We start from the raw sequence: 13706 nt of genomic DNA, 5'->3' as shown, positions 1-13706 counted from the left end.
CGTGCTGTACAATAACTGGACAGTGCTTGGAGGAATACAAGTTCCAGCATTGCTCTGGTGATAGGTGGGTAGGAGTCCCGGCGTTGGGGCTCGGCGGGTAGGAGTCCCGGCGTTGGGGCTCGGCGGGTAGGAGTCCCGGCGTTGAGGCTCGGCGGGTAGGAGTCCCGGCGTTGAGGCTCGGCGGGTAGGAGTCCCGGCGTTGAGGCTCGGCGGGTAGGAGTCCCGGCGTTGAGGCTCGGCGGGTAGGAGTCCCGGCGTTGAGGCTCGGCGGGTAGGAGTCCCGGCGTTGAGGCTCGGCGGGTAGGAGTCCCGGCGTTGAGGCTCGGCGGGTAGGAGTCCCGGCGTGGAGGCTCGGCGGGTAGGAGTCCCGGGCGTCGTGGCTCGGCGGGTAGGAGCCCGGGCGTCGTGGCTCGGCGGGTAGGAGCCCGGGCGTCGTGGCTCGGCCGGTAGGAGCCCGGGCGTCGTGGCTCGGCGGGTAGGAGCCCGGGCGTCGTGGCCCGGCGGGTAGGAGCCTGGGTGTTGGGGCCCGGCTGTTAGGCGTCCCGGCGCTGGGAACGCGGCAGTTAGGAGTGCCAGTGGCATGGTGGCTAGCAGTGGTGGTGTTGCAGTGCAGTGGCTAGGAGTGGCACTGGTGCTGTGGCTGGGAGTGCCAGCGTTGCCGTGCACTCCTGGGGTGAACCAGGAATCCTAGCGTTACGGTGTAGTGGCTGGACAACATCCCTCAGCATTCTGTTTTGTACCTTTTTAGTTCAGCATTGTGGTTTAAAAAGTGGAGAATTATACATCTCAGCAGTGCCAAGCTTTTTCTGTAATACTAAAAGTCTCAGCAGTAATGTACCCAATGAACTGTCACTCACCCAGCCTGGGAAAGACTTATGGTTGTCTCTTGTGGCAGTTGTTTTCCAGCGGGGTGGGGATGCATCTCTTATACATCCAGGGAAAGAATGAGCGCATTCTTAAGATTTTCTTAAAGGAAGGCCATGTTTTAGACTCTCTCTGCAGGCATTAAAGGGGGGATACACTCAGAGGGTAGTTGGATACATAAATCTCAGGTGACCTTCCTGATTTTCATTTATTATTTTCAATGTGATTTGTTTAGGTTATTTTCCGTGTGGGTGAGATTAGGGTGACAGATCCCCCATTGTGTTTATGCATCATGGGAATACGCAGTTAGCAGGGTGGGGAGCGAGAGGTCTGGCATATCAGCTGCACCTACAGAAGCTCAGTTGTCACCAGATCAGACTATAATCCATTCGATAGGGAACCGCTGGATGACATTGAATTGGTGGCTTTAGTGTTCTGAACTGAAGCCTTTGTGTGGGGTTTTGTTCCTGTAAATAAGAAGGAAGTTCTTTGGCCCTGCCTAAAATGTGAAAACAAGAACTGAGGATGAAATGGCTGTACTGCAGATTAGCATTCAACTGTTGATTGTAAAAGGCTGGAGATCAGTGAAAGACACGATGTACCCATACATTTTTTTTCTGACTAAAGCCCAACTTAAAGTGGACCTGAACTATTGCACAGGACAGAAGGAAAACACAGAGAAATACACCATGTATGTATTTAAAGAGTTTAGCCTGCCTAATTCCCCCTTATCTGCGACTAATAACAGGTGTAATTTGATGTCTCAGCTGTGTCACCTGGCTGCCTCGGCAGAGCAGCTAATTTGTAAACACAAGATGTAAACCCTTTATCTGCTTCCATGAAAGCAGGAACTAGACACACTGCAGATTTATTGCAAGATTTGTATCAGCTGTAATGCTGGGCATACACGGCTGTGATTATGCGCCGGATCGAGCCGCTGGCTCGATGCCGGCGCATCCCCGCTAGTCCCCATGGGCGGCTGCTAATCAGCCGCTCATTTATTCTATTGTTCTCCCCGCCGGTATCGAGCAAAGTATTGATCCGGCGGGGTATCGACACGTCGGATATTATCAATCAAGCCATCAGGCTCGATTGATAATCCTCCCCAGCAGCCGTGTATGACCAGCATAACAAAGAAATGTTTTTCTTTGTTCAAAATTGAGCAAAAATTGTAACAGCGGTCAGGATGAAAAGGCTTTGCTTTGTAGACATCAGAACAGCTCGCCTCCCCTCTTTTCTGGATTTAACTGATGGGCGGGTCAGTCAGGTCCGGCGATGTGACACACAAAATAGGAAGAATGGTTGTATACATTGCACAGCTTCCCTGCTCTACAGCAGAGATGGGCCTACGATAGGCGGGGGGTTCGCAAGAAGTAGACAGCGATAAACACATACATGGGAAAAAGCTCATATATATCAAAGATGAGCTGTTTACCGTCACATTTGCGTTAAGCGGAGAACGGATAAAAAATGTCTGTTCTCTGCTCAAGTGGGAACAGAGCCTTAAAGGATACCCAAAGTGACATGTGACATGATGAGATAGACATGTGTATGTACAGTGTCTAGAACACAAATAACTAGGCTGTGTTCCTCTTTCTCTGCCTGAAAGAGTTAAATATCAGGTATGTAAGTGGCTGACTCAGTCCTGACTCGGACAGGAAGTGACTACAGTGTGACCCTCACTGATGATAAATTCCAACTATACAACGCTTTCCTAGCAGAAAATGGCTTCTGAGAGCAGGAAAGAGATAAAAAGGGGAATTTCTTATTAGGGAGGGTGACACTAGTCACTTCCTAATTTGAGCCACTTACATACCTGATATTTAACTATTTCAAGAGAGAAAGGAAAAAAAAAGGAACATGGCATTGTTATTTGTGTGCTAGGCACTGTACATACCCATGTCTATCTCATCGTGTCACATGTCACTTCGGGTATCCTTTGGGCCCATTTCCACTATCGAGACTTCGCATGCGTTTTTCGCATGTAAATTCGCATAGCAATACAAGTGAATGAGACTGTTTGCACTTGTCAGAATTCCTTTGCGTTTTTCTGTGCAGAAAAATTCGCATGGCAGAGCCATCAGAATTCGCATACCGCATACCGATATGCGAATCGCATACAATGTATTTAATAGGAAATTCGCATGAGGTTTGGGTATGTGAATTTTCATGCGAATTTGCATAGAAACAATAGAAAAGCACACCAGCACTGCCATGGTTAAATTCGCATACATCGTCATCCATGCAAATTCGCATGAAAATTCGCAGGGACTCGCATGTGAAATTCGCATCCGCATGCAAATTTTCATCGCGGCGATTCGCACCGCACAAGTGGAAATGCAGCCTTAATGTTTTATTGTCTCAGCTCAATGGCCAGGTCTCAAGAGTCTGAGTGAAATTACATGAACTATTGACCTTTTTTCATCTATCCCCTGCTCTCAGGAGTTATCTGCAGGAAAGGCTTTTATGGCTGTACTCCCGATCAGTGAAAGCTACAATATAGTTCACAAGGGTCCAACAATAGAACAACTGTCACTGTCTTTTATTTTTCTTTACTGGCGCTAAAATACCACTTTTTTTGTAATTTGTAATAACACACGTTGTTGTTTAATTCCCTCAGCTGTCAGCTGACTGCCATGGCAGAGAGGCTCATTTGAAAGCACAGGATGTTAACATGTCAGCTTCCATGAAAGCAGAAGATGCACTGCAGATATTTTGCAGGAGTTGTATCAGCTGTAACAAAGAAATGTTTTTCTGTAAAGGTTATTATGCTGTTGCTTACCTTTTAGGGTTCATTCACACTGTAGGCGGTTTCAGGGTTTTTGTTTTACACTCAGGCGATTTTTAAAATCGCCCACCAAACGCTTGTGCAATGAATGTCTAGGAGAAGGTTCATATCAGCGCGGGTTGTGCGCTGTCCGTTTAGTAAAGCGGTGCGTGGACCATTTTTGAGGCGATTCCGCATCAATGGGAAGTATGGAAGAAACGCAAAATGCTCACAAAATAGCTTTGTGTAGCCTTAGAGCAGAGAGGAAGTTCTGAGTTCAGGTCCACTTTAAGGGCGGGTTTCCACTTGTGCGGTGCGAATTGCCGCAGAAAAAATTTGCATGCGGATGCGAATTTCGCATGCGGGTGTATGCAAATGTTCATGTGAATTCGCATGAATGACGCTGTATGCGAATTTAACCATGGCAGTGCCTGTGTGCTTTTCCATTGATTCCTTGCGAATTCGCATGCGGTATGCAAATTCTGATGGCTCTGCCATGCGAATTTTTCACGCGGACAAAAACGCTCAGTAATCCTGACAAGTGGAAACAGTCCCATCCACTTGTATTGGCTATGCGAATTCGCATGCGGCAAACGCATGCAAATTCGCGATAGTGGAAATGGGTCCTAAAGGGAACCGTGAGAGAGATATAGAGGCTGCCATATTTATTTTTAAACAATGCGTATTACCTGGCTGTCCTGCTGATCCTGTGCCTTTGATACTTTTAGTTTTAGATTAGCCGCATACTTGTTCCAGGTGTGTGATTCAGACACTGATGCCAAAGAGATCAGCAGGACTGCCAGGCAACTAGTATTGTACTGGTAAGGAAACAAATATGGAAGCCACGCATCAGGTTCTCTTTAATGGGCACTTTTAGTAAATCGGGCAGGCTATGTTTTGTAGCTGCAGCTTATTGCCTAATCATTCATGATAACTGGATGCTAGTCAGAATTCTTTTTTCCCTGTCAGCAGATCTGTGGGCTGCACTTCCTGGAAGGGGTTTTCCTGGAGATAGAGGAGGGACACAGCATCACCCGGGCCAAACATGAGTCTGCAGCACCCATCACACTAACAGATGTGTGTGGAGAATGCTTAGAGCAGGGGTTGGGAACCTATGGCTCGGGAGCCAGATGTGGTTCTTATGATGGCTGCATCTGGCTCACATACAAATCGGTAGGGGTTAATTCACTAAGTTACACTGCTCAAGCAGCGCAGCTTAGTGTGGAAACGCAAGTAACATTCAAAGTAGGCACGCTACTGCTGTAGCATGCACTACTAACTTACTCGCACTACCCCAAAATGAACCCAACAGCTGCTCCAATAGTCCCACTCTGGATCCTGTCAGGTCCAGTGTCTTTGTGAGAAGAGATCCCCGCACTTTGGGCCAATAGGCTGCCCATCACTTGACAGGCAGTCTATTGGGCCAAGGTGCCGGGATCTCGGCCTACAAAGTGAGTCAACCCCCAAGTCAGCTAGCTAATTGTACAAGCTGTTAGGCCTAGTGCACACCAAAAACAGCTAGCAGATCCGCAAAATGCTAGCAGATTTTGAAACGCTTTTTCTTCTTTTTCTGTAGCGTTTCAGCTAGCGTTTTGTGAAGCGTTTTTGGTGTGGTAGATTTCATGTATTGTTACAGTAAAGCTGTTACTGAACAGCTACTGTAACGAAAAACGCCTGGCAAACCGCTCTGAAGTGCCGTTTCTCAGAGCGGTTTGCGTTTTTCCTATACTTTACATTGGAGGCAGAAACGCCTCCGCAATCCAAAATCTGCAGCAGCCCGGGAGTATGCGTTTCTGCAAAACGCCTCCCGCTCTGGTGTGCACCAGCCCATTGAAATACATTACCCAAGCGTATCCGCAGCGGCAAGCGGATCGCAAAATGCTGCCGAACTGCTCTAGTGTGCCCTAGGCCATAGTCTGTATTTCTCCTGTCTGGCTCCCGGGGAAATTGCTGATGTTGCTTAAACCCAAGAGAAGCTGAAGACGTGTCTGACACTGCCGCTGCCCAGCATATCAACTGTATGCGCATCACCATGGCAGCAGGGACGTGAGCCCTACTGTCCCAGTTTGAAACATATTGTATGGCTCTCACGGAATTACATTTTAAAATATGTGGTGTTTATGGCTCTCTCAGCCAATAAGATTCCTGACCCCTGTCTTAGAGTCTCCAGGCAGACTGATAATGCTGTCTACAGTTCCTCCTCTCTTCCTGTATCCCAACATTAGGTGCTCACCAGAGAAATCTCGAGGGCTAATTCACGGGCAGTGTCACTGGTGAGAGGAGCGCGGACATCGCTTTGTATGTTAGAATAGTTTACTCTTGATTGCTGCCTACTGCAGAATAAAAGTTCTCAGTGTGATACTAATTTTAAAGTGTACCTGAAGTGAGAAGTATATGGAAGCTTAGGATTTATTTCCTTTTAAACAATACCAGTTGCCTGGCAGCCCTGCTGATCTATTTGGCTGCAGTAGTGTCTGAATCACACCAGAAACAAGCATGCAGCTAATCTTGTCAGATCTTACAGTTATGTCAGAAACACCTGATCTGCTACATGCTTGTTCTGGGTCTATGGCTAAAAGTATTAGAGGCAGAAGATCAGCAGGACAGCCAGGCAACTGGTATTGCTTAAAATGAAATAAATATGGCAGCCTCCATAGCCCTCTCCAGTGTTCTCCCAAGAATTTTTTTCCAGCCGGGTGGCATGCTTACAGCAGAGGAGGAGGTGAGCCGATGACAGCCGGGTGCTCACCAAAACTAGCCGGGTGGAGCACCTGGCTAAAAGAGCCTGGGGAGAACACTGCTCTCTCTCTCCAGTTCTCCTTTAAACCACTAAGAAACAGAGAGACAGTTTGAGATAAGGTTTTACTGCAGGAAAGTTCAAAGGGTCATTAGCTCTGTTCTGTTTTACAGCTTAAAATACAGAATGTGGTTTCTAAACTGCGAATATGACAGAAAGATTCTATAAATAAAGCTATATAGCTGAAAAAAACAATGGGACTTTTTTGTGTGTTACAAATGTTCTATTAATTATCCGTGCTACACATACAATTATCTCATACGTTTATTTTGACTTCAGTGCCCCTGTTAAGCATGAGTACATTTAAGGGCCAGTCTGATTTGTGCAGTAAAGATGGAGATATTTCATTCTTGCACGTTGATTTTGCTTCCATACCATGAACAGACTCTCGCACACTTGTGCTGCGGGGATTACCGCGGTTCAGGCATATTTGCTGCTTAGACAGACCCTCTTTGTCTGTCTCTTGCGGAAGACGAGCCTCTGATTATTTCTGCATTTTATTTGCACAGTGCCCCAGTGACCGTCACTGGTCACTTTTCCGTTTCAGGACTTGAAGGTCATTTTGGAGCATAGAAGTTTCAGTGTGAGGGACGGGGCAGGCTGAGGAAGTGAAGCAGCCTGTAGCTGGTGCTGTAACTCTTGTCAGATGATGTGAATTAAGGCCGGTATAAGTAGATGAGTAAGTCCGACATCCTGCTGGGTTCAGTACTCTGACTCGCTGCGGGGGCTAGGAGGTGTCTGTGTGCTCTGAGCTGTGTATTTACCATGGCCGCGCTGTAGCAGGGAGGTGAGAGATACCGCCTGCAGGTGTCGGAGCATGTGACCGGATTGCGGCTTCGAGGCACATCGGAAGGAGCAGCCGAGGCCGGCAGACATGTCCTGGATGTGGAGGAGCGATTACCTCTGGCAGGAGGTCCACGGGTCAGTTTTTGGGTGGGATGTGCGGATCTGATTGCATAGCTAGACATACACAGGTTGATAGCGGCCTGATTGGCATACGATTGATTACTCGCTGGTTTTTATTATAATTTAGTATTTCTATAGCGCCGACATCTTCCACAGCGCTGTACAGAGTATATTGTCTTGTCACTAACTGTCCCTCAGAGGGGCTCACAATTTAATCCCTATCATAGTCATATGTTTGTGTATGTATTGTGTGTATCGTAGTCTAGGACCAATTTAGGGGGAAGTCTATTAACTTAGCTGTATGTTTTTGGGATGTGGGAGGAAATCGGAGTGTCTGGAGGAAACCCACAAAGACAAACTCCTTGCAGATCTTGACCTGGCTGGGATTCGAACCAGGAACCCAGCACTGCAAGGTGAGAGCGCTAACCACTGGGCCACCGCGCTGGTTGTAATTTTTTGGGGAAGTAGCAATTGACTTAGGTTCGGTCTCGATTGAAAATGAGTTGATCTGTATCCCCCGGTAGTGTCGAACCATGCAAGGGCTGCAACTGTTCATTCTCCACCCATCCTTTCATTCTCACAAATAAGGGTTACCTGTGTGCCAGATTGTGCTTTTAAACCATCAGGTCGGTTGTCAGTTGGGCTTGCAGTGGTCTGTAGATCATGGACAGATTTCATCAAGGTGATCAGATCTGTCAGAAATAACAACCTATGTACGGTATGCTAAACGTATAAGCGTTTTTGAAAGAATATAACTTTTTTTTTTTTTTTTTAGGATAACTGAAGTGAGAAGGATATGAAAGTTGCCATATTTGTTTCCTTTTGAACAATACCAGTTGCCTGGCAGCCCTGCTGATCTTTTTGGCTGCAGTAGTGTATCACACCGGCAACAAGCATGCAGCTAACCTGTCAGAATTGCCAATAATGTCAGAAAAATCGTATCTGCTGCATACTTGTTCAGGGTTAATGGCTAAAAGTATTGGAGGCAGAGGGTCAGAAGGACAGCCAGGCAACTTGTATTGCTTAAAAGGAAATGTACATGGCAGCTTCCACATACCTCTCACTTCAGTTGTCTTTTAAAGGAGAACTGTAGTGAGAGGTATATGGAGGCTGTCATATTTATTTCCTTTTAAGCAAAACCAGTTGCCTGGCAGCTCTGCTGGTCTATTTGGCCGAAGAAGTATCTGAATCACACCAGAAACAAGCATGCAGCTAATCTTGTCATATCTGTCAAAATTGTCAGAAACGCCTGATCTGCTGCTTGCTTGTTCAGGGCCTATGGCTTAAAGTATTGGAGGCAGGATAACCAGGTAACTGGTATTGCTTAAATAGAAATCAATATGGCAGCCTCCATATACCTCTCACTACAGTTCTCCTTTAAGCCCCTCTGCCGACCTCAGGTAAGTCTTTTCCAGGCCTATGTCAGACATGTGCCCAATCGTAGATGCACATTGCATGTGTAGGATTAGTGTAGGGACCCCTGTAGGAGATTGGCCTCAATGCCAGCAGAGGTGGCTTAACCCACATGCCAGTTGGATATGTGGAACCAACAATCGCGTTTATTTTGGAATGTTGTGTTAGCAGCTGGTTATCTATGAGCTTTGAGCCCAAGTCCCTTTAAAGCAGACCTGAACTTGGAACTTCCTTTCTGCCCCAAGAGATAAGCAACAGCATTTAACCTTTAATCACCCTGGCGTTCTATTACCTGCGCCAGGGTGGTGGCGCAGCAGTTTTTTTTTTAAAATCCTGTAGCTAGCCTAGCGCTAGCTACATGATGCCCCCCTCCCTGCGGCGTCCGATGCGTAACTTCGATCGCCGCCGGCGCGTACCCACGTAAGGAAATCCCGTTCTGAATGGAATTTCCTTAAGGGCTTCCCCCGTCGCCATGACGACAATCGCGATGACGTCGTGACGTTAGACGGAGTCCCGATCCACCCCTCAGCGCTGCCTGGCACTGATTGGCCAGGCTGCGCAGGGGTCTCGGCGGGGGGCGGCAGTTACGGGGCGGATAGCGGCGCATCAGCGGCGAGCGCAGGCGATCTGGACCTACACGCAGCAAGCAAAGTGCTTGCTGCGTATTTTTAAAAAAAAATTGTGAAAATTGGCCCAGCGGGGCCTGAGCGGCGCCCTCCAGCTGTCATGGACGAGCTGGGCTCGTCCATACCGCCAAGGCGGTTAAAGAAAGAAAAAATCTTTGTTACAGCTGATGTATATCTACAGTGTGTCTAATTCCTGCTTTCATGGAAACAAACATAGGGTTAAAGAGGACCTTTTAACAAAGGGTTGGACTTCATCCCAATCAGTAGCTGATACCTCCTTTCCCATGTGAAATCTTTACCTTTTCTCAAATAGATCATCAGGGGCTCTGTATGACTGATATTGTGGTGAAACCCCTCTCACAGTGTGATGTCATGACCATGGTCCTGACAGTTTGCTGTATGTAAACCTTGTTGCATTGTGGGAAATAACGGCTTTTTCCAACTACCAAGCAGTCTCTTTGCATAGAACTCCCAGTAACAAACATTCCGCACAGATCACCTGGCAGAACTAGAGATCTCACCACCAGTGATACATTTCAAAATGTAAATCGGGGAGAGGATTTTACAATGGGTAAACGCTGATTAAACAATTAAGCCTTTTGGACATAGCTGCTACGTCCAAAAGGCTGCTGCCACACTGCTTCCCGCTCCCGCGGCCGATGATGTGCGCTCCCGTGCCACCGCCCGTTAGCCCGGAGATGAAAGAATGGGAATGCAGCTCCCATTCATTGATCTAAGTCCCTGTTAGAATAGAAAGACCGACGGCTTCTATGAGAAGCCGCTTAGAAAGACCGACTGCTTCTATGAGAAGCCACGATAATTTGTACGTCTTCCCTTGACTTCCTGTAAGCGAGATCGCTCTCTTACAGGACGGAAAAAGACTGAGGCCATCTTGTGGCCAAATAGTAGAACTACATATACATCCTTTTTTTTTTTTTTTTTTTTTTCTTTTTATAAACTCAATCAGTTACATTTTAAAATTAACTGTTTACCTTCCACACTCCTCCAAAAAATACCTAAATTAAATTTTTAATTAAAAAAAATTACAATTAAAAAAACTAAACATAAAGTTACCTAAGGGTCTGAACATTTTTAATATGCATGTCAAGAGGGTATATTACCATTATTTTATTTTTTTAAAATTATAATCATGTAATTAGTGATGGGCGCAAAACTGAAAAAAATGCACATTTATTTCCAAATGAAATATTGGCGCCATACATTGTGATAGGGCTGTGGAGTCGGTACAAAAATCTTCCAACTCCGACTCCTCAGTTTCCAAAATTGCTCAGATTCCAACTCCTCGACTCCGACCCCTTAGTCTAATACTTAACAGGGCTCTGGATTTTGTACAAAAATCATGCGACTCCGACTCCAACTCTGACTCCGGGTGCCCAAAATTGTCCCAACTCCACAGCCCTGATAGGGACATCATTTAAATGGTGTAATAAATGGGACAAATTGGCAAATAAAATACATGGGTTTTAATTACGTTAGCATGTATTATTTTAAGGCTGCTTACACACCAAGACGTTACAGGCGCACGTCAGTGCGCCTGTAACGCTCCCCCAACGCACAGCAATGTAACACAAGTGGGCTGTTCACACAGCCCACGTTGCGTTACATGTAACGCTGCACGTCCTGTGCAAAGTGCAGCATGCTACGGCGTTGGAGCGGCTATAGCTGCGTTAGACTGTTTGCACATGCGCAGTGGGGGGCGGAGAGGAGGCGGGGAGAGCCAGCTACAGTAGCCGCGCACATGGCTACTTAATATTCACTGCACTGGCGGGCGCTGATTGGCCGACGGGACCACGTGATGCGGAGTGTCTCGCTCCGCATCACGTGGTCCCGCTGGCCAATCAGCGCCACTCTGGGAGACCTTACAGGAATAGAGCCGCCTAACGCGGCTCACTCTACCGTCCTATCTTGCAGCAACATACGTTGTGTTAGGTGCACGTTATGCGACCTTAACGTGGCACCTAATGCAACGTCTTGGTGTGCAAGAAGCCTTAAGCTATAATGGCCAAAAACTGAGAAATAATAATTTTTTTTTCAATTTTTTTTCTTAATATTCCTGTTAAAATGCATTTTAAAACCAATTCTTAGCTAAATGTACCACCCAAAGAAAGCCTAATTGGTGGCAGAAAAAACAAGATATAGATCAATTCATTGTGATAAATAGTGATAAAATTATTGGTGAATGAATGAGAGGTGAAAGTTGCTCAGATGCATAGGGTGAAAAAACACTGAAGGCTGAACTGGTTAAATAATCTATACATTAATATTGTAAACAATAAGCAATTTTATTTAAATATTTTCAGTGCATTTCCTCTTTAGCATCCTGTGTTTACAAATTAGCTGCTCTGCCAAGATTCCTGAGTGGACACAGCTGAGAGATAAAATTGCACCGGTGATTAGGCACAAATGATGGGGAATTATACTGGCTAAACTCTCTAAATACATACAGGGTGCATTTCTCTGTTATCCGTCTGTCCTGTGCAAGAGTTCAGGTCCACTTTAAAATGTTATTCTGCTCAGTAGCAGAAGAGTTTGCATCGGCTAAAAAGGCCGCCGCAAGCTGTCCCGCCTGCCGCACGTGTGAAGCAAGCCTGAGGCCTCTTGCAAACTACATGCGATTCTGATTCCAATTTGCGAATTTACATACGTTTGCGATTTTTAATTGTTACAGCATGCTGCGTTTTTTGTCTGCGTTTTCTACTTGCTTTGATAGCATCTAGGGTAAATCGGAATCGCAAATCGGATTTGCAGTGTGCAGGGGGCTTAGACTCTGTCCCTGAAGCTGAATGTGCACCTGCAGCGGGCTGTGTCTTTGTAATATACTTGTATTCTTGTTCTGGTTTGCAGCTTTTTGCTGTGTAACTGTATTGCGTGTTCTTATTGCAGGGCAAAGTTGGCCTCGTTATTCGGAGTGGATCAGATGGTGTCTGCGCAGGGGAATGAGTCCTTCCAGTACACGGCACCCAAGCAGCCTAAGAAGGGAGCGGCGTCAGCGGGTGAGTATCCGTCCTTCGGGGTGGGGTGTCTGAGCTGCCTCTGAAGCCATTGTGAGGAACAGCGAGGGCTGACAGGAAGAGGAAGCTGGATGGCTGCTGTGTACAAGCTGTATGTGAAATGCTCTGACCTCTCTTTCTTTCTTCTTATGCCAGGTACAAAGTCTCCCAAACCCACCGGAGCGCCCCCTGCTGGCCCTGTACCTTCTGTCCTTTTTGCCACCGCAGTTCATGCTTATAAATAGTAAGTTTCACTCACCTACTGCAGCATTTCTGTCAGCACATGGCTCTAATGCAGGCCACACACTAACCGATTTTTCCTATTGATTCCTGGTGTACTTGATCACTGTGACCTGATCTGCGGGGAGTCAATAGCTCAGTATGCCACATGGATTTTAGTGTTACATTGATTTTTGCTGACAATGAAATCTATAGAAATACTATGTGTGGGAGGATCTGTTTGCGCATTGGGTGGCAGTATTCTCCAGGTAGTATTTTAGTTGTACCAAACCTAATGCTGGGTACACGCTATGCGATTTTCTGGTCGATGTACTGTCAGATCGATTATTTCCAACATGTCCGATTTGCTTTTCGATCGATTTCCGAGCATTTTCTAATCGATTTCCGTGCACTTTAATAGAAAATCGATCGGAAACAGCTCGGTAAAACGATCGGAAAGCAAGTCAAACATATTGGAAATAATCGATCTGACAGTAAATCGACCAGAAAATCTCAGTGTGTACCCAGCATTATTGTTTGGTGCAACTAATTGTCTGTAGGGCTGCCAGATTTTAGCATCTGTCTGTGGGGCTGCCGTACTTTAGACTCTAACATCTTGCAAACATACAGACAGACGCGATCTGTGGGACTGCCAGACTTTAGGGCCTGTCTGTGGGACTGCCAGACTTTAGGGCCTGTCTGTGGGACTGCCAGACTTTAGGGCCTGTCTGTGGGACTGCCAGACTTTAGGGCCTGTCTGTGGGGACTGCCAGACTTTAGGGCCTGTCTGTGGGGACTGCCAGACTTTAGGGCCTGTCTGTGGGACTGCCAGACTTTAGGGCCTGTCTGTGGGACTGCCAGACTTTAGGGCCTGTCTGTGGGGACTGCCAGACTTTAGGGCCTGTCTGTGGGGGCTGCCAGACTTTAGGGCCTGTCTGTGGGGGCTGCCAGACTTTAGGGCCTGTCTGTGGGGGCTGCCAGACTTTAGGGCCTGTCTGTGGGGGCTGCCAGACTTTAGGGCCTGTCTGTGGGGGCTGCCAGACTTTAGGGCCTGTCTGTGGGGGCTGCCAGACTTTAGGGCCTGTCTGTGGGGGCTGCCAGAC

General features: G+C 46.9%; 1 protein-coding gene across 1 annotated transcript in view; it reads left to right on the top strand.

The window, feature by feature from the left end:
• Positions 1–13706, top strand: part of FKBP15 (FKBP prolyl isomerase family member 15) — a 104710-nt gene that overhangs the window by 997 nt on the left and 90007 nt on the right. The window contains exons 2-3 of the mRNA XM_068247990.1: positions 12278–12387; positions 12541–12628. Of these exons, the coding sequence (XP_068104091.1) occupies positions 12278–12387; positions 12541–12628 (198 nt within the window). The remainder of the gene's footprint in view (positions 1–12277; positions 12388–12540; positions 12629–13706) is intronic.

Source organism: Hyperolius riggenbachi, chromosome 8 (genome assembly GCF_040937935.1).
Source record: "Hyperolius riggenbachi isolate aHypRig1 chromosome 8, aHypRig1.pri, whole genome shotgun sequence".
In the NCBI taxonomy this organism is placed as follows: domain Eukaryota; kingdom Metazoa; phylum Chordata; class Amphibia; order Anura; family Hyperoliidae; genus Hyperolius; species Hyperolius riggenbachi.
This window is presented reverse-complemented; position numbering and strand designations above follow the sequence as displayed.